The sequence below is a fragment of the Notothenia coriiceps genome, unplaced genomic scaffold (assembly GCF_000735185.1).
Source record: "Notothenia coriiceps isolate Sejong01 unplaced genomic scaffold, NC01 NC01_scaffold00002828, whole genome shotgun sequence".
Classification (NCBI taxonomy): Eukaryota; Metazoa; Chordata; class Actinopteri; order Perciformes; family Nototheniidae; genus Notothenia; species Notothenia coriiceps.
The window spans coordinates 180521-201922 of record NW_011335529.1 but is presented as its reverse complement, the minus strand read 5'-3'; the positions used below and the strand labels follow the sequence as shown (position 1 = coordinate 201922).

Genomic DNA, 21402 nt, shown 5'->3' with positions numbered 1-21402 from the left:
ATTGCTAACTTTTTAGCAGAAATAATTTTCTATGACCTCACTTTCTTTCTACTTAATTTGTTTACTTATCCTTTAGTTATTTTAAGTGTTTCATGCTAAACGAACCCCCCTTTGGAAAATTCTAGTTGCATGACCAATAGTTAGCATTTGAAGGAAACAAAAGCACTTTAACTCAACACATTTCCAAACAGGCCTTTTAAAAAAGATCACACCTTCACAAAGCATTTAGGAGTATGTGCTGATTCCTGCCAGTTCCTTGAGCCGATTCCTGTTGCTGCTGCTGTTCTCATTTCAACTGGTATTGCAGATGGTGGAGATGTTCATGCATCATTTTTTGAGAGGGACTTTTTTTTTATCTTGGGATTAAATTAGTGTGGGGAGGGGGGGGGGAACACAGGACTGTGATGCCGCGAGTTGCTGCTAGGGTTTCATGAGAGCCGAACACCATCACAGCCACCGTCACCATAGAGCTAATTAAAACGAGATAGCAAATCAGTCCCAGTGAAATATTAAATATTAACTTGACCATGACTTGCAACATCTATCATTTGATAGACACTCTAATTAAGATAATGACGTTTAAATGCTTTAGTAGTTCTATTTAAAACATTGCAGATATTATATAACAGATATTTTGAAATGACAGTGTAATTTCAGCTTTGTCATCATGTTGTCTTTGTCAACTTGAAAACTTATGCTGGTTCAGATTGTACCTTTTTTCAATACAAAAAGCTTATAAATGCATTTTATGATGAGGTGCAATTTCAGCTGATCCAGTCCTCGCAAGTTATATAACCTTCCTTTTATGGTTAATAAAAAAGCATGGACAAAGCATATTTGAGTTTTTGGGTAGTTTAAAAAAGCTAGACATACGATGCGATAATACTCTATTGGTCAGATCAAGTCTGAAATTGAACTTGCATCAAAGCATTTCCATGTGTAACATCAACATAGACAAATGTCAAGACACAATACATGAAAAACAAACATGATATATTTGTGTTGTTATCGACTTGTTGTGTCATTTGTTCTAGAAGGGTTCTAAACTATTTTAAGTGTTATGTCCCCTGACAGAAAAAAAAATATAAACTCAACAATTCTGCAAGACATATTGAGTTTAGTTCAGCTATCTCATAGTTTATCTGTCATATAGCATCTTATATCATCATCTTTGAACAGCTTTTAAACATGTCTGTACAAGCAACATATGGATAGTCCTAAATGAAGTCGAAGCTGTAACAGAAGTAATACAACTTTAGTGAGAAAGATGCTTGTGAATTAGATGAACTTCAGCCCTTATTGTCTGAGCTGCCGATCGTTTCTCTGTATTGCTGTAACCTTTAGAGAGGATGTTGCATATGTGTCTCTTGGTGATTTAAGACAAATATGATCTTTCACATTCATCTGTAGCTTCATCAATCCTCTCGTGTCTCTCCTTGGTTCACTACTCCCATCCATCTCTAATTTAACTTTTTCCCTTGTTTCATCTCTGTCCCCATCCCCCTCCTCTCCATCTCATATTTCTTTTTTCCTGCTGCTGCCTGTCAGCCACCTGAGGGCAGAGACAATCTGGATTTGCTTGAGAAATGGGACGAGGGAGAGGGAGAGGATGTAGAATAGTCGTGATTTCTCTTTTAAAATGGCAACACAAGTCTACTGACCTCAGGCGACAGTTCACCAATAAAAACACTTCGTACAATTTGAATATTTCCACCTTTCCCAAAAAATCTGGCTCCCATGAACCTTCAAAATAATGACCACTTTGGAAATTTGAGGCAGAGTTTCTGACTTAGGCTAGGCTGATTTGAGAGTCAATCAATACTATTCCCCATGGAGGGTTTCAGAAATAGTGCAGACAAAATAATGAATGGGGATCTGTAAAAATGTGCCAGTTTCGCCTTCCTATCTTTTTAAACTTATAGAGGGCAAACCTTCAGAGAGAGAATTTAGAGGAGTGGGGGGGAGCACGACAGAAAGTACCTTGCAGACATTGGTGGCAAGACATGCTGCCCCCACATTAAGACTTCCCTAGGGTGCACATGGATCCTAGGGGCAAATAATCAGCACACTAAAAAACGTAACTTGTACGAACATTAAAATCTACTGATGCCCAGTAAGTAGTAAAGTAGCTGCTAAAGGTTAGGGGCATAAACAAATGGGAGCAAACCCAAAAATATATTCAAACCCTCAAGAGTTAGCGTTATCGTGCTCATACCTGGTACATGGAAAAACTTTAAGAGTTTAGATTCTAATTTACTCGTTCAAAACAGTAAACGCAAACAGGCCACCTGGGGCATAGACTTATGTTCTAGATTAAATATGCAGCTCAATGAGGCTTGTCTTATGCACTCAGGTCCAAATGCATTATCTACGAGCACGCCGAAAAACCCAAACTATTATTTCACAGTTTGGATTTTTACCATCAGAGCACTGAGCATAGATTAGATTAGGATCTATAGCTAGCAGAGAACGTGTACTGTACCTGAGCAATGAAGCTCATTGTGCATATTGTATTTAGGGAGGTTAATGGGGATGATAGAATGTACATGAACTGTTAATGTGGAGACTCGGGGTGGCGGATTTACCGTGGCAATCATTTAAACTGAAAGCAGCGAGAATCCTGGCACATTAAATGATTCCTTTACTGCGATGCACCCAAAACAATTTCTCGCTCGAGTGACCACACTTGCTTGTTTTGCAATCTGATTAAGCTAACTTTCGGTCGGGGAAGAGACAAGAGGGTCTTTGCATATTCTCTCTCTCCCCCCTCTCTTTTCAAACCATCCGTTCAAGCTTAATAACACTCATCTGTAAGGATAATTGTAAGATTAATCTCGACATGCACAGTGTTAATGGCATCCATTTGTTAGATTTAGTGTTTGTTCTTTTAAAATGGCCCCTTGAAGATGCAGAAAAATGTCGCCAATGCCAACAGCAGTTTCAAAATAATTTAAATGCTGTATATAAGTATATATAAAATTGAAAGTATGCAACATTAGAGATGTGAGCTATACCTCTTATTACTTAAATGGTAAAAATCTAAAAGCTTATGATTAGTCCTCATTTATTATTTAGAATATTGATAAACAATCTCATCCGCTTTATTGCATGTGGTTGAGGGCCATTATGAAAAAAATGCTTCATACATCACACACAATTCCAGGGAGCTCCTCAGTAAAAACGGTATTTTAAGGTTATACATTTGAACAGTGAATTACTCCTGATTCAAAAATGTGTTAAACATAAGTTTAGTGGTCAGGGGTCATTTTCAAAAGTAAATATAACACTACGTGGGTCATGTGACTGTAATACACAACATGTGATTCACAGTTGTTCATTCACAAAGCTCACTAAGGATTCCATAACTAAACCAGAGTTGGATGCTACCCACTTTATTAGAACTTCAAGAAGACACATTTAATAATGGATGAATTACATTCCGCTGTTTCAGTCTCAGGATGCTGGCAGTGTGCATGCTGGTTCTCTGACACACTATCTTGACTTACTGAAAAGGTTGAATAGAAAAGAGCCATTGTGCTTTTCTAACTAAAATAAGTCAAACATGTCTGCTGTAAAAAAAAGGGCAGTGGAATGTCTCTTTTCTATGGCTTAATTTAATGACAATCTAATTAGAGTTTGCAAAAACAACACGGGACAGAAATGCTCTGTCCCAGCTCAGGTTTTTGTGTCAAACATTTAAAATTAAACTTGCATTTTCAAAAACGCTTAGAAGCTACTGAAAAAAAATGTGGAGCTCATCTACCTACCTGATATAACTGTAGTTTTCACTGTATGTAATGCATAGTAACCCTTCCTATTAGTTACACTAAGTAGTGGGTCATTTAAAGTTGAATACAAAATAAGTATATTTAATTTAGCAAATAATGTAATACTTGACAGGAAACACTTAGCACATGGTGTCTAAGTTTAAATACTAATTGTAGACTCACCAATTCAAGTAATTACAATTTAGGCTTGAGAGAGGGAACAAGTTTAATTGTATACTAATGATTTCCGACCATTGGCTTTAAATGACATTATATTTTTTAGATAAGCTTTTCTATCCACTTTAACTAATCAAAGGGTTATTGATTTTTCTTATAATTTAAACTATGTTCTTCGGTTGTAAAAGGAAAGGTTACAAATATCAGTCATAGGGAATTTAAATGTTTTTGAGAGCATCTTAACAGGGGTTACACATTATTCACAACAGATAACTTTGGATGGTTCACCTTAGTGTTTTGTCTGTATTACAGTAAGACATGTGTTTTAAACAACACAAAGTACTAAAAGCAAGGTGTTATGTCTTTGTAATATAACTCTAAGCTTTGTTAGCATGGATATATTTGACAAAGGTTTCAGTTTGACATAGGCAGACATTAAATATCATATTTACTCTTCAACACTGATACTCAGCTCCAATCCAATGACAGACACTCCTAACCATCTAACATCTCCCACACACACAGCCTCACTCTCTCTTTCTTTTTCTTACACACACAAACACACACGCACATTGCTCCACATTGGCTTTAACTCAATTCTATTCTGGTGATCATAACTATTTGATGACAGAGCTTCTGGTTTCTCAACCACCCTTTTGCACACACGATCTAGCTTTGAATTATTTAGCACGGGGAGCTAAAAAGGTGGTCTCTTAAAACAGCAGGTACACTCAAACTCAGGAAGCAGGACACACAAGCTTTCTTATCCAGGCACCCACCCACTCCTCTATCGCAGCTCTACGCTCTTATATATCACTCCATTCTTTCATCCATTTATCAGTACATTCATTCTCCGCATCAGGAACCACCAGCTGATGTGAATTAGCCCCAGGTGAGGCACTTTTTGGATGGACTGACGGTCTCACAGCGTCCCCTCCTCAAACAGCCACCATGGAGGAACTCCAGAGAAAACTGGATCAGCACTATGAAGGCACCAAGCCCAGAAAGGTTAGTGAGTTATTTACAGAAGTACTTGCTCTAATTAGAAGGAATACTTAAGTATTTGGTGTTATGTTGAGAAAAAGACACATTGAGGTCATACCTTCCTGTTTTGATTTGCAGGTGTTTTAATATCAGTGGAGTATTGCTTTCAATTACAGCACACAACAAACTAAAGCTACAGTCCTTGAAGATTCAGCTTTAAACGGCATCTTATGTTGTCAAACTGCAAGCTGAAAAGGGGAAAGGAGCAGGGTGTTATTTTGTATGTTAGGATGCTGCAAATGTCTGTCTGCACCCCTGTTGTCTCCTCAAACAGCAGTTATTTTTGTTCTACTCATCTTTTTTATGCTATCAAGATATGTAAATTAAGCACTTAGCATATCTTCATGAAAAACCAGCTTGGGGAAGGAAGTAAAACATGTCACCTTCAACCCAAAACCACAGGTGAGGTTCAAGCTGGCGTCGTCCTACAGCGGTCGAGTGCTGAAGCACGTGTACGAGGACGGGCAGGAGCTGGATAGTCCCGAGGAGAAGTACCCTCACAGCTTCGTTCACCGCAAGATCCCCCCCAGCCACCTGGAGGTGGAGCAGCTCTGTGGCTTTGAGGATGCTCATGGGGACGAAGCGGGTGGGTTTTTATCATTTTGTAACACACTTCCACTGTGTCTTACTTCATATGCATTACTGCACTTCGGTTTGTGTGTGTGGGGGCTGTAATACCAATACAATGTGTAGGGCCTGCATTACATTTGTATCTGCTTCCCTACACTACACGTTGGAGTGGTTTCTGTGAAATTGTTTTGACATGTTTTTGCTTGAAGGTCATATATAATGGGTATGTATGATTGAAACTCCTCTGTGGAGTGTTTGCTTATATTTGTGGGCACTGTGAAGCTGCCAGCGTGCATACACACTTTTCTAATACTTAGTGGTACAGCTATCTTTGTGATGTGATTTGGAATATGTCAAGGCTACAAAATACAGGCTCAATTGCCCTCCTATCTTTTTCATGTCATCTTTTGCTTGCGGAGAAGTAGAACATGAGCTGACAAACGTTTTTCTAACCCTGTTGGATAAGTCAGATCTTTTTTCTGCTGTCATGATGGAGTAAACATCATAACTAAATTATAATCTAGCTTGTTTTTGAGTGCAAATGTAAAAAGTGTGAGGATCTACAAAGGTAACAGCCTATACCATTATCCCCTAAATCTCATTAATGAGTAGGGGTGCAAAGGGGCGGAAAGTTTCCGGAATTTTGGAAATATTCGATGCAAAATTGAACAAAAAAACATGACATTTCAACAGATTTAAAAAAAAAAACAGAACAAGTTTTAATTATTTTATTGAACAATTATTTGTTTCATTGAAGAACAAAAACAGGAATGTTGTACATGTTGAGTTANTGAAAGACATTAAAGGCCCTGTGAAGTGCATTTTTTTGCACCAAAATGAAATGGCAGTTTCATTCCTTACATATCATTGTGCCTGTTCATGGCTAAAATAATTTTTCATAATGAATGAATTATTTTAGCCATGAACAGGCACAATGATATGTAAGGAATGAAACTGCCATTTCATTTTGGTGCAAAAAAATGCACTTCACAGGGCCTTTAATGTCTTTCATTTGTGTAAAGCATTTTTAATCGCCTTGTGTTGAAAGGTGCTATATAAATACATTTGTCTTGCCTTACTAGCATGGCTGAAACACCGGAAATGTGAGTATTTGTGTGGAACACTTAGAGAATTGTAGGTAGTCAGTACTTGGAATATTAAAAACAGATTGCCATGACAACAACTCCTATACCACCTGACACCTGCAACTGATATGGGGCGCACACAGACACCGACCTGCACTGCTCCGCACGAACAGCTTCACCTACAACAACAAGAACAGGAAGAAGGGTAATGATCAGCTGACATCCTTACACGATTGTTCATGTTAGGGTTTACCGAAGACAAACTCATATACCGTATGTCTGTATGTCGTATGTAGACCAGATCTTAATTGTAACCCCAAAGTTACAACTTTAAAGCAGAGTGGCATGGACCCTCATCTTATACACAGAGCAGCTATAACATCTAGTAAAGAGGAGGAGAGAGAGAAAGACCACCAGTGGGAAGAAAAAAGAATAGATAACAAGAAACATACTCCAACCCTCCCAAAAGCACACCAGTGGGACTCTGTTACACGGCTGGGCTGTCAGAACGACCTAAAGTCACCACGAATCAATAAGACACGCCCTCGAGACAATCACATGCAGCAGCTGGAGAAACAGTGCATCAGTGAAAGAGGAAGAACCATGGAAAAGAGACTAAATTCATTTGATTAAAATCATGTGTTGACAACTGAGCAATCTTGACATGCTCCACACAGAAAGGAGTTGTTCTTTCCAAATGATAAATATGTTTTTTTTTAAGTATCGACAGGTATCATTTTTCATCCTTGTCTTGTATCTATTCCAAACCACTGTCATGTCATAATGTATGAGGCAAACTTGCGACAGTCAAACTTGCCTTATTAGCATAATAAAAGGCTAACAGAGACAACCGCATAATCCATCATTGTTGAACATGGTGGTTATTAAAATGTCACACTATTTCTGTAGGCCAATTTAGAACATTTTTGGAAGCAATGTAAATGAGCAGGGAAGTATCTCTGAGTTGACACAACCCTTCAACTAATTTGATAGTTCAAATGTAATCAGGCAGTGAATGTAGCCAGAGCCAAATATCCTTTTTAAATATTTGAATTACATAAACTATCAATGCAGAGGCAATTTCTTGCAAGGCCCAGTGTTTTATAGTCTTATTGAGTATACTAGTTTAGTATAGTTTATCGGACAAAGATGCAATCCCATATATATATCGATGAGCACAATTTGGCCTATTCAGAATTAACCCTGAAAGTTGATAAACATATTTTTATATTAATTGTACTGGCTGACAAATAACAAGTCTCAATAAAAGTATGGGAATAAACAGCATGCCCAGAATGCATCTCTGTTCAACGTTTTAACTCATAACTATTACAAAATATGTTCATACAACAACCTGAGCTAATTTAGCTTCCTTCAAGTCTCAACGTTTATAGTCAGTGTGTTCTTGTTTGTTGTATGCCCTGTGAGATAAGAGTTGTTTTCTTTGTTACCAGAAATAACTAAAGGAGCAACAGGAAATTGAGACCGCCAAATGCCCTCCATCTAATGGGTTTTCTTGGCTTTCAAAAAGAAGCACTCCATTCAAGAGGGTCTGGCTGCATTGAAAGAGAGAAACAGCATTGGCAGATGTCACTTGAGAAGAGGGAGTTTACTCTTGAGTAAAATCAAGTAAACAGTGAACAAAAATCCAACATAAACACAATGACAGCCCACAGAAATGTGAGGATTAGAAAATATGTCCAGCACCATCACAGGCATACATTCAAATACCACAGCAGCTGTCTCCATCTACAAATGAATGTATTATTGGAGAACAAAATCATTTTTTTAGTGTGTCGTAAAGAATATCTGAGAATTACATTTAATGTTGCAGTTGTTGGCCTCCTGTATCCTACTCTGTGTATACTTTCTTTCATGGCAGCTGGTGAGAAAACCCACAGCTGTGTTGAAGTGGATTGCAAAGAGCTTTGATTCGTTGTGCTTTCACTAAACCACTCCAGCACTCTTTGATTTAGGTTGTTTGTAAAACATGATAGGAGCTTTATATTTTAACTTTGACATGAGTCGTTCTGTTTCAAGGGGAATGCTTAAGTTCATAGGGGCTCCCAACAAAACAGGATGAACCTTTGAAACTTAAGGACTGTCTGCGAAGGATCACAGTTTAAATTGGTCTAAACATTTAACTGAACGTTTTCTTTGGTTCCAAAGCCTTATTCCTGTCAAGAATCCACATCCCTTCAAATGGTTGTGTAATGTAAGGGGAAGCATCAACAGTGTTCTATCTATGAAAAAATGCATTTTAAAGTTTAACAAAAGCTAATAAGTTGGTCAAAGCAAATAGGTATATTGTTCATGCATTGTGTTACCATCCTTCTAATGGAGCTCAGGAAGAAGACACTTGACTAAACACTAAACAAACAGTGAATGCACCTCGCTCCTGATGAAGAGATCCATTGGAAATTAAGTGTTACACAATGAATGTCAGAAATTCATTACCATAGATGGTGAACCCATTTGCTCTCTGTTGCCATACATTAACAACAAGTCTGCAAACTTCTGGAAAGGTACTTTGTGATTATACAAATTCAGCAAATGAATTCCCTAAGGTGTCAAGTTTGTTTTCCACTCTCGCTGTCTTTCCCCAATTTCTCTTTCCCCATTTCCCATTCAGCTTTATAATTGGTCTAATAATGATGAAGATGAAAGCCTGTGGCTGGGTCTCTGTGCTCAGTCTATCGAGTCCACAAGGCGCTTTAACCTCTCATAGATTTCCATTATTCATCGTGGGGAGAACTGAATGCTCTACAAACAATTCAGATTAATTCTCTTTTTTTAACGAGAAACATTAGAGATGAAAAAGGGCAGTGTCACAGTACATTTTCTGAAAAATACAAGAGAGAATTATGCTTTTATTAATTGTCTTTTTCTTTAATTATTCATTATGAATTAAATGTTGAAGGAATAATGACGCCATCAGTCTTTTGATTGGCTTCCTTGCTTTCACTATGCAACCCTGTCTCCCACCTTGTATTACCTCCTGGGAAAATGAAGGCTTGATATAATCACACTAAAGGAAATAATCGAATATTGTGCAACCAAGACATGAATAGGATAGTGCTTTGTTTTTCCCCCTGGTGGCTATTAGCTATGCCCAGGGAGCTGCGGTGGAAAAACAAGAGAAACAACAATGCTACTGCTAACATTCTGCCAACATAATAACTTAACAAAAAAAATAAAAACACATAAAATAAAACAACATTACAACATGAAGGGATGGACTGTGTTTTCAAAATAACGTGTAAACCAAAATAAGGTAGCAGCAGGTGAAAGCAGAAAGTGTGCAACTAACTTAAATATTGGGGAATAGAAGGATTGGCCTGTTTTGTATTAGCAGTGCAAATACAGCATGTTGATGCTTTTTCAAATCAAATCAAATCAAGTTTTATTTATATAACACATTTATAAACGATTTTTGGTAGAGCCAAGGTGCTGTACATATAATACAAATGGCCTACAGTAGAGACACTTTACAGCAAATACAACAGCACAGTTTGTTCAGAATATCAGTGTGAGAAAAAACGACACCCTCTATCCTTAGACTCTCACATCGTACAAGGAAAAACTTCCGGAGAAAACCCACAGTTTAAAGGGAAAAAATGGGAGAAACCTCAGGGAGAGCAACAGAGGAGGGATCCCTCTCCCAGGACGGACAGACGTGCAATAGATGCCGTGTGTAAATCGAAGAGATAATACATTTTACAGCATAGGTGGTCCAAATGTTAAGAAATGCATGTGTCTGTAATAAGAAGATGAATCTACGAAGATGTCAACTACAATCCTGTGGGAGCCTTTAGGGAAGCAGCATGACGAGACCCAGGCAAGACCGCAGAGACAGGTTTAGTCACGACCCGAAGTCCACGACTTAATCCAGAACTCAGGATAGAGGATCCGGGACACAGGACCACAGCAAGAGGATCAGCCTCGACTCCGGATCCCAGCGCAGATATCGACACAAAACAAGAAAAAAATTGTCTGGGTTAATCGGAACATGAGAATACAGACACAGACATACAGACAGACGGAAGAACAAGCACTCCCTTAGGAAAAGGTTGAGGGCAAAGGGTAGAAAGTAAGAGAGTAAGAAACATAGGTGGAGAGGCACACGCAGGGAGCAAGGTCCCCACTGGAGCCTAAGTTGGAAATTGATGAGAGATAGGGAGGTACGCTGTGTCTACGAATGTTAAGAACTCAGACACTTAGGATGTAGGACCCAATTGCACGACCCGGGAGACAGAGGTAAAGTATTTGTAAGATACTTTATTTGTCCAAAATACAGAAATAAGAACAACAAAAAAGGTCACTATCAAATCTCAAGTTTGAGATGACAAAAATAGAGAACAAAATGAAAGCGCTCACGTAGTGAGGAACCAAAACTATTCAAGAGCATAGACCTGACCATAGAGACAAGACGAACTGACACGGAACACTGGGAGACAGGGGAATTTAAGCACATGATAATAAGACACAGGTGGGAACAATCAGGGTTGACGCTGATGAGCACAGAAGACACACAAGGGGTGGACAATCAGAAGCCTGGGCCCTTTCTCATTTCTCTACCTCCCCTCCTCGACTCCCCTCCTCAAAACTTAGTCCCGCCCACAGGAGATGCGAGCGGAGGACCGAGGAGGGGAACCGAGGAGAGAGGAGGTGAAGCAGCAGGTGGTTAGAGAAATGAGAACTCCTCTCCTCTGAGAGGTCATTTTAAAGAGACGTCCATTAATGATGACAGGAGGCACAGCAGCCCTCTGTCTGATGGACAGATGTATTCATGACAACTTATATATTTACTTTGATTCATTGACAGTGCGGTATAATGAGACAATAACAGGCTACAGATGCGGACACACACACACAAATATATTTATATAAATATATACAATTTAAAGTATGAGAGCACTCTCATAATAACGTAACGCAATCAGAGACTGGATATATCCCCCCCCCTCCCCCCAGCAAATAAAGAGAGTAGGCCTGTTATACTGAGGTTACTATCTATTATACACACTGCTCTGATTTGCACGGGACCTCACGCTGTTCTCTCTGGAACATCGCGCACGGATGAAAGCAGTCTTCTAAAAATAATATCCAGTTGGATGGCATGCAGAGCTGTCATTGGCTGAGATAAAGTCCGCCTGTGCGTACGCCATCCACCGTTCCGGAAATGCATCCGCGGAGNCTGAAATGGGGAATTGAAATTACGGGCCAAAAGTTGTATTTACAAGTATTAAAAGTAAGCAGAGGACACCAAACCAACTGAGACTCATCTGTCCGCCGCATCTACACACTGTACCACACACACACCTGCACACTGTACCACACACACACCTACACACTGTACCACACACACACCTGCACACTGTACCACACACACACCTACACACTGTACCACACACACACCTACACACTGTACCACACACACCTACACACTGTACCACACACACCTACACACTGTACCACACACACCTACAGCTCCTAAAGCATAATCAGGCTACAGCCGTTGTGTTTTTTATTATGTGAAGCACTAACATTTATGGTCTTAGAAAAATATCGACTCTTTGTTTGTAGTTATCTACTAAACTAAAGCAAATAAAGAGAGTAGGCCTGTTACACTGAGTGATATATATTGTACACACTGCTCTGCTTTCTGCACAGACCTCACAGCTGTTCTCTCTGGAAACATCGCGACGTGATGAAAGCAGTTACTACAATAATATCCAGGGGATGCATACAGAGCTGTCATTGGCTGAGGTAAGTCCGGCCGTGTGTCACGCCTCCACCGTTCCCGGAAATGCATCCGCGGAGGAGCCGTGGAGGAACCATCAGTGTATCCTCGGTTATAGCTCCTCCAGAGAGCCTCCTCGACGCTCGATCCTCGGTCCTCGGTGTGCATTTAGAGAATTGAGATGTCCTTCAAAATGGCGCACTGAAATTCATTTCCGGGTCACTACCGGAGGACCGAGGATTCAAGGAGTCGAGGAGGGGAAATTTGAGTATTGAGAAACCTCTCATGATCGCGACGCGATGAAAGCAGTTTCTAAAATAATATCCAGGGAATGCATACAGAGCTGTCATTGGCTGAGGTAAGTCCGGCCGTGTGTCACGCCTCCACCGTTCCCGGAAATGCATCCGCGGAGGAGCCGTGGAGGAACCATCAGTGTATCCTCGGTGAGAGCTCCTCCAGAGAGCCTCCTCGACGCTCGATCCTCTGTCCTCGGTGTGCATTTAGAGAAATTGGATGTCCTTCAAAATGGCGCACTGAAATTCATTTCCGGGTCACTACCGGAGGACCGAGGAGTCGAGGAGGGGGAATTTGAGTATTGAGAAGCCTCTCCTGTCTTCTGCACAGCTAATCAGCAGCTGATCGGTATCTGCCTGTGCACCTGAGTCTGATGTTTGATTGGATCCTCTCACCCTCAGCTGGCCTATCAGCAGCCAGGGCCGACCATAAAGGAGGCACCCAGGAAGTCTTCTCTCTCTCTCACTCTGGGCCTGTTGCTGATGAAGGAGCCTGCAGTGTTTAGCAACTCATTCTCTTTGTATTGTCTGACCTTTTTGAAAGTGTGTGTGTTGAGAGGTGGAGGAGTTAGGTAAGTCTGGGGTACCCTGTACATTTCTCACCACGTAGCTAACTAATGTTTAGACACACTAGGTTAGCGGATTGTTGCCACCCCTGTATATTGTTTTGTCAAATTCTTTGTAGTTTAGTTAGTGAGGGTTTTTTTGTTTGAGTTTTGGTNGATGTGTCCTGAGTTTAGGGCCAGTAGATGGCTGATGCAGATGTGTCCTGGGTTTAGGGCCCGTAGATGGCCTGATGCAGATGTGTCCTGGGTTTAGGTGCCCGTAGATGTCCTGATGTAGCTTGTCTAGTCTTATGGTCATGCTCATCTCTTGTGTAAACTATTTGATCATAAAAATACAGTTTTTATTTTTGCTAAATTGGACATTTTTTAGAAAAGTGATAACACGAGATTGCAGACGTTTCTCAACTGGAAGCCATGATATGTTTCTATGCATAACTCCAATATGAGTGTGCTTCGAGCAGTGGAGAGCTAGTCTGGCAGCCTTGTTTTGAGCTATTTGTAATTTCTGTAAATGTGTTTTTGCTGCTGATGACCATATGACCGGACAGTACTCAAGATGTGACAAAACCAGAGACTGAATGACTTGTTTCAAAGTGGTTGGTGTTACATACTTTGTACATTTTCTCGCCACAGCTATGCTCCTTCCCATTTTAGTTACGATACTGTCAATTTGCTTTGTCCACCGTAAACCAGAATACCTGTTCCACTGGCTGACCAACCAGTGTCAGGCTTAATTGAGGATTGCTGCTTAACAAATGTCTGGATCCGAACACCATTGCTTTTGTTTTTGCAATGTTGAGTACCAGTTTGTTATTGTTGACCCAGTCTGCTATGGCTTTAATCTCTATTTTAAGTAGATAGTTTAACTCACTGCATGTTGATGCTGTACTGTACATTGGGGAATCATCAGCATACATTATTACACTGGACTTATTTAATACGTAAGGAAGGTCATTTGTGAATATAGAATACAAAAAAGGCCCAAGCGAATTCCCCTGTGGGACCCCACACTGCAACACCTTACTTTCAGAAAAGCTCCCATTGAAAAAGACTCGCTGCCTTCTCCTAGTCAGGTAGCTCTCCATCCAACACATAGCAACAGAACCAAAGCCATAGCATTTGAGTTTGTTCAGCAGCAGAAAAGTGTTACTGCTTACTGTTTATTTTATGCATTTATTAAAAATATGTTTTTATGTAGTTAAAGGAACTTAGGCTGGTTATGTCAGAGTTACTGTATGGCATGTCTAATCATAAACACATTTTGAAGCTCTAACAACAGGGGGTCATCTGAAGCAGCCACGATCGAGCAAGATCTTGTGTACCTTGCTCTCAACCTTAAAAAAATGTAAATGATTGTTAAAACAATATTTAGGGTGAAATGTTATGGATTTGTATTTCAGACGATTACGCTTCAAAACGTATGGGTCCAAATTACGTTTTCCTGGCGAACAACCACATAAAAGTTTCATAACTGTCAATGCTGCAAAGTCATACCTCCACTGTATGATTCTATCCCACATTGAATACTGTTTGACAAACATGTTTGCTTGTGCCACAAACCTGAAACCAATAGAACAGCTGTACAAGAGAGCTATCAAGGTTTTTTGACAGAAAGCCAAATTCATAGCACCACTGTACCATCCTTGAAAAACACAATTTCTTAAGTTTTGACAATTTGAAGTCTTTTAAAAGTATGAGTTTTTTTTATAAATGTTTACATGGACTGGCCCCACCTCCCTTAGGGGAATTCATCCACAAAAAACACACTGGACGCAGCACTAGGTCAGAAACCAGAGGAGACTGTGAAGTCCACCGTAGACGGACCACTTTTGGACAAAATGTACTCTCCGTTAAAGGCAGCTCATTCTGGAACAGCCTCCCAAATGAGATACGGAATTGTCCCACTTTGAACAGTTTTAAAGGTCAACTCAAAGAATGGTTTAGAAACAAACAGACGTGCAATCACCACTAAATGCACTTTAACACAGGGGTATCTCCTCTTGCACTTTATGTATCTCTTGTATCTCCTCTTGCACTTTATATGTCGTTGCTGCTATATAGTATTACCATGTCATAAATACTTGTGTATGCTGCTCTTGCTCTTTTGCACTTTTTGCATATCATGTATTTAGTTTTTGCTATGTTTGTAAAATGTAATTTTTTGTTAAATGTTTTATGTGAGGGTCTGCGGATGAAAATGAGCTCAAAGCTAAATCTTGCACTGTTATGCTTGACACATTTTAATGTTTTAAGTGTTCATCACTGTGCATTTTCCCTGCCAAATAAACGATTAAATGAAAATGAACAAGGCAAGGCAAGTGTATTTATATAGCACCTTTCAACACAAGGCAATTCAAGGTGATTTACAAAAATGAAAGACATTCAGACAGGCATTAAAGGCATTTAAAAACAGTCATTAAAAAGAAAAGATAATAAAAGAAACATTAAAAGAAAAAATACATGAATAAAAAGTTACAGTGCAGTTTAAGATATGAATAGTTCACAAAGAAGTTCCACTTTACTGATGCCTTTCTTTAAGGTGTCTCCGAACATGAGCTGTGTATGCTGTGTATGGCACATACGTCCCGAGCAGCATACATAGAGAAAATCAGCCAGGACAAAGTCCCCAGACACTTATTCCCTGGGTTTACTAGCCCCAACCGCTCAGTTTCAATTAAAAGCAGCAGCAAAAATAACCATTTTTCACACATTCTTCAATGGAACTTCATGTTGGATGTAATCTTTCTTCTTGAGGGAAATATGTGAGTGCACAGCTCTTAAAAAAATACTTTCAGACTTGAATTTTATAGCCCAAATGTAATCAATATTTTCCCATGATGTAGTATAATATGTTTTCGTCCTCCAACAAACCAAAGAGATGATCCAAACTTGATACAAAGTCCAGAACAAAACTGTCAAATTAAAGTTAGTAAAACAGCAGAAATCAGAATATATGTTAAAAGAAAGCATGGTTGATGACTTCAGTTCAGAATCTGGGTCTGTACCGAAACGGCATGTCTTTTAGGGGATGATTTACTCCGAAGCCCTTTCGATTCAGGTCAGTATCAGGTACTTCGTCATGAGGATTCTTCAGCTCAATCTCAAAGTAGACCAACGTCAGGAAAATAAACTGTTTCAGCTCATTGTTGGCAAAGAACCTCCCAGGACACATGGATACTCCCGCACCCCAGGGCATGTTGTAATACTTCACCTTCTTCCCCGCTTTGTAGAAGTCAGTTTTCTTGCTCCCATCTGGATTAAAAAAACGGTCATATTTGAATGAATGTGGGTCAGGGTGGATCTCAGGGTCAGTTTGGACGACCATGTAAGGAAAGAGGGCCAATCTGTCGCCCTTGCGGAGTACACATTTACAACCATCAGCCATGTTAAGCGTCATATCCTGGTTCACTGCTCTAATGAGGGTGGGTGTAGCGGTGAGACGAAGGGTCTCATCCACAGCACTGTCCAAGATTGGCATTTTCTTCAGCATTTCACAGGTCAAGTCAATCAAAGGGCCACCATGAAGTACTTTCTGGCCAGATTCCTTTAGAACCTTATCTACTTCCCCCTTCACAGCCGCCATGGCTTCAGGGTGCTTCATGATGAAGAGGAGTAGCCAGAATGCAGTAGGCCCTGTGTTGGCTTGGGAAACCCAAAGGAGCACAAGCATCAACCTGTCTACCATTGACTCATTTATACCCATCTCCATTATGGCTTGATGGACGTCACACACCCACTTGCTGACGTTGTCTCTTGTCTTCAACTTTTGTATTGACAGAGCATTCCAAAAAAATGCCCTGGCCGTCTCTGCCTCCCTTTTCTTCTCCCGCTTAAGGCCTCCAAAAGCAAAATTGGGGATAAAGCGATCAAATGTACAGAACTTGTAATATAAGGCTTCTGATTCACTAATGTCTTTTTCTTTGTCTTTCTCTAGACTTCCTTCAGACCGGTGTGACACATTGCCAAAAAGGGATAAGTAGCCAGCCCTAAAAATAATATTGTAGCTGTAATTATACAGATTGTCTTCTATCCAGGTCTTTTGAACTGAAGATGGAACAACGTTCTTCAACAACAAGCTCTGCAGATTAGTCATCATCGAGAGTGTCAAAATCTCCAGCCCAGGCCCCATTAGGTGATTGTGGCTGGACTTCGTGATCATTTGGCGCTCATTCCCAGAAGATTTGTAACCAAAGAGTTGGTGCACCAGCTGAATGGCATACTTGTTGAAGTCAAGTCTTTCTCGGTTCTCCTTAACGAATGCACCAAAAAGGAAAGGGTCCATAAGGAATGTGATGAAGTAGCCTCCCAACTGTACTGTGAACACATTGCCATGTTTTTGCCTCATTCTTTCTAGGAACTTCATTTTGTCCTTGCGATACTCTAAACCATGACCCAGCCAGGGGATGAGCCCTCTATCTAAAGGCGGTTCTCCTGGTTGCCGCTGTCGAAACCCCCCCAGAAGGTACAGGCCTCCAATCAGAAAGGCAAGGAGGCCAAGAAGAATTGGTAGCAACAAAGTCATGATGGATTCCTCTTGCTGCCGCAGAGTGATATGGGGTTTTAGTCCGTGTCCTGCATGATATAAATACTTTTGCTCCTCCTTTCCTCACTGAGTGAATGAAACACATAACCATCAGATTTAGAAAATATTTAAACTGTAAAATGCTCGACCTGCTTCCTCCACGCACTGACTCCGGATAAGCAGATGATTCACTTGATAGTCAACAGTTGATCATACAGTATTATGACAAACATTTATTGTTTCAAGTGTCTTCGTTATGTACTTGAGGAACCATCCACTAAATAAAGTGTTTTCTAAATTGGTCGTTGTTGAGAGAGAGAGAGAGAGAGAGAGAGAGAGAGAGAGAGAGAGAGAGACCAAAGGTGATGGATTGTGGCATTATCAATGAAAAGGTTTCCGCACCAAAATCTGTCAAATTCCTGGCCTTGGCTGCTAAAATGAATAGTACCCTTCAATTGTCAACACTTTTCCCCCTATATCATCTACTTTATTTTCCTACTGTTCTGTTACAAACAAGAAACACCTCACAGGAAATATAATCCATGTAGTCCAAGGTTGGGTTTCAATTTGATGCAGTAAAGTCAGCATGTTGCACTGATGAAAACAGAATTGGCGTGGAGAAAAAAACTGTTTATACTCAAATTATATTGATATTATATCTGGGTAAATGACCACAGATTGTTTAAAGAAATAACTGAAAATAAAGGCACAAGTGACTGTAATTCTAAAAAAAGAAAAAGAGCATTTGTGATAAAGTCATAACACACTCCAGAAATGTCAACCAAGAAATTGCAGTCTAGCTTGTCCTTTTGCAAAAGCTGCCTAATTTTAGCAAAGACTGCTAAAACTATCTCAGATTCCCTTTCAAAGGGTTAGTCAGGGTTAAACTTCAGCACCAATGTGATCATGTTCAGGGAGAATGAGAGCAGATAAGAAGGCCTCAAGGACAGTTGTTTCAGAATGAGCCATTTGAAGGTATTGATTTTTCCCTCCTTCGCACGAGTCAGTGCTCATTTGAATGACCTTGCTCTGCTATTAATATTAACATCCAAGCAGGGCATACACCAATACACGTATAAACACCTTTATAAGAAATGACCCCTCCTGTGGCTGCATTCCCCAAAATGTTTGTGTCATGCGTGGGTTGAGGGAAGAGGACAAGAAAGTCATTGTTTAGTCTGTTTTCAATTAGTAGCAGTTTGGACAGCACACGGGTTAATGTAACAACGACATTAAAAAAGGCAAGAAAAAACATGTTTTCAAAAAATCTTTCCATACTGCCTTTCTTATATCACCCCTTCTTCCTGACTGATCCCTTGACCTTTCTTCACCTTTATTTCTGATTCCTCACACAGCATGTTGATATCTCTCTCAGCCTGCCATTGTTATGGCACAGTGAACGGATACTGTAGGTGGTATCTTTGTAATAAATTATATCATAGGGCACTTCAGTATATGTGTAAAATGCCTTGCAGTACCAGGGCAAAATCTATACTTCTGGCATGGTTGTCTCCAGTGAAAAATAGGCTGCAAACCCATTTGTGCCACATTTCCTCCATTCGGATACATTTGTCATGCACATTGCAGCAGGTAATGTGGTCTTGCAAGGCCAGACATATATGTGTGCGTTTATATGCACATCTTGAGTCAACTGGGGGGGGGGGGGTTTAGCTGGGAACAATAAAAGTGAAATGTATACAACATACATCAATACAACACACCGTGAAAGAGGTGCTCAAATTATGAATGGAGCAAACACATCCACAACAACAGATTTAAAGGATAGGTTCACAGTTTCTCAAGTCTCAAAGCAATCAGATGTGAAGTGTAACAGCACACTGTTGAGGCTACAACTTTTTATTTGGACTAAAGAAGTGGGTATCTTCTAATGTCTTTTTAAACGAGTAGTTTAATATGTTTAATTGTCCCTCCTTATAGTGCAGATTGACCCACAGCAAGACCCATAAATCCAAGCAGATAACATTAAAGTTGTGTCTCTACTGGAACTGTACTGGGTGACAAAAAACATTAAGGAAAGTGGCAACCAGGCAGCCAAAAAAAAAAGAACCAAACTAAGTACACTTAATAGGGAACAAATAAGAAAGTGGGAACAGGTGAGCAGATGGGTGGGGCTATCCGGTGATGAACAGGGGTTATTTAAGGTCAGGAGGAAGTGGTGTCTGAAAGGAAAATGTCTGTGGAAAAACAATTTTTACCAAAAGGACTGGGTACCTATAGTTGATTTGACTGCTGAAGCTTCTTCACACTTCTTTGAATACAACTATTCACAAAATGTGGTCCCAATCATTTAGAGCAGTGGTTGCCAACCAGTCGATCGCGATCGACCGGTCTATCGCGAGTGTGGTGCGGGTAGATCGCGGACCGTTAAAAAAAAAAGTAACTAAACAAAGCTTTACGTGAATCTCATCATGACACAAGAGAGGACGACAGGACTGGAATTTCCCGTGTTCAGTGAATGCAACAGAGGCAAGTCACCAGACCAATCAGAGAGTTGTATGGAAATACACGTGTGCTTGTGTCATTCAAGCTCGGCTCTATGTGTGTGTGGCAATAGCGCATTTAATGAGAGAGGGAGAGAGGGAAGGAGAGAGGGGGACAACAATCTTCTGTCATGTCTTTTATACAGAATCATGTGTCCCCTCTGTGTAAAGAGATTCTGAAAGTTTCAGGAAAAAAGATTGTCTCACTTTTTGTCCTGATCCATTTATATAAAAACCTGTCTGAAAATGAGCTGATCAGATTTTGGCCACTTTCTGGTGTCATAACGTTGTTATGGCTTGTGTAACCATTAGCCAATAACCAACCAAGGTTAACTTAATCCCACCTTTTCACCTGAATCTCCTCCTAGAGCACCATGGTGTTCTTTTAACCAAATCTCTCTCAGAGGGGCGTGGGGAGTGGCTCCTTATTTTCCTCTAAAGTAAAAGACAGAGAATCAGCACTTTTTAAACAGGGCAGAAACAGAGGGGTTTATGGGATGCTACAATGATCTGTTTGGTATTTCGAGCCAAACACTTCAGAGACATGTTTTGTATATATCTGAGACCTATAATATATTGATGAAAAAGAGTATAATAGGGGACCTTTCAATAAAAATGAGCTGAAATTAGTAGAAACACTGCATCAGTCTCTCATCGTCCGCATGTTGCAAATTACAGAGGTAAAAAAACAATCCATAGGGGCTCCATATACTACGGATGTCCTTTGTTTTTCCTACATCTGATTTTCTTTTGATCTCTCTGTGCCACTGCCTATATATCTCCTTCTTTCTTTCTGACTATCTGCTCCTTCCTTTTCTCACCGGTTGTCTACTTCGCTTCGCTTACTTTCAGAATGTCAATGAAACTCTTAGAACAGGATGAGATCTCATCTCACTTTAACAGAAGTATGTGTCTCTATGTTTCCTTCTTGCTATTTTATCGGTATCTTTCTTCCTGTCTCTTCTTTTGGTGTCCCCTGTCGTTTTTCTGTCCTTTACTCTGTCTCTCACAGACAGCTCTCAGCAGTACCTATGAAAGGATGACAGATGTAAGTGTTGGCTGGGAGAGGAAGCCTGTCATCTGGTTTCCGATGTTCTATCTTGCCAGGGGCTGGACTCATCTAGACCACAGACG

At 40.1% G+C, this 21402-nt stretch overlaps 2 protein-coding genes across 2 annotated transcripts; one reads left to right on the top strand and one right to left on the bottom strand.

Annotated features, from left to right (window-relative positions):
* The first annotated feature begins 4307 nt into the window (after positions 1–4307).
* On the top strand, positions 4308–5778 carry LOC104940937 (glutaredoxin domain-containing cysteine-rich protein 2-like). Its single transcript, XM_010765954.1, has 3 exons — positions 4308–4952; positions 5391–5592; positions 5768–5778. The coding sequence occupies exons 1-3, from the start codon at positions 4896–4898 to the stop codon at positions 5776–5778; spliced, it is 270 nt and encodes an 89-aa protein (XP_010764256.1). The 5' UTR covers positions 4308–4895.
* A 10174-nt stretch (positions 5779–15952) lies between these two features.
* On the bottom strand, positions 15953–17783 carry LOC104940932 (5-beta-cholestane-3-alpha,7-alpha-diol 12-alpha-hydroxylase-like). Its single transcript, XM_010765948.1, has one exon. It carries the CDS (start codon positions 17765–17767, stop codon positions 16232–16234), a length of 1536 nt encoding a protein of 511 aa, XP_010764250.1. The 5' UTR covers positions 17768–17783; the 3' UTR covers positions 15953–16231.
* Between the last annotated feature and the right edge of the window lie 3619 nt (positions 17784–21402).

Excerpts from the sequence above, each read along its gene's own strand:
- LOC104940937 (XM_010765954.1), top strand. The coding sequence starts at position 4,896 with ATGGAGGAACTCCAGAGAAAACTGGATCAGCACTATGAAGGCACCAAG. Across the intron at positions 4,953-5,390 it reads AAGGCACCAAGCCCAGAAAG|GTGAGGTTCAAGCTGGCGTC; the intron begins GTTAGTGAGTTA and ends CCAAAACCACAG.
- LOC104940932 (XM_010765948.1), bottom strand. The coding sequence starts at position 17,767 with ATGACTTTGTTGCTACCAATTCTTCTTGGCCTCCTTGCCTTTCTGATT.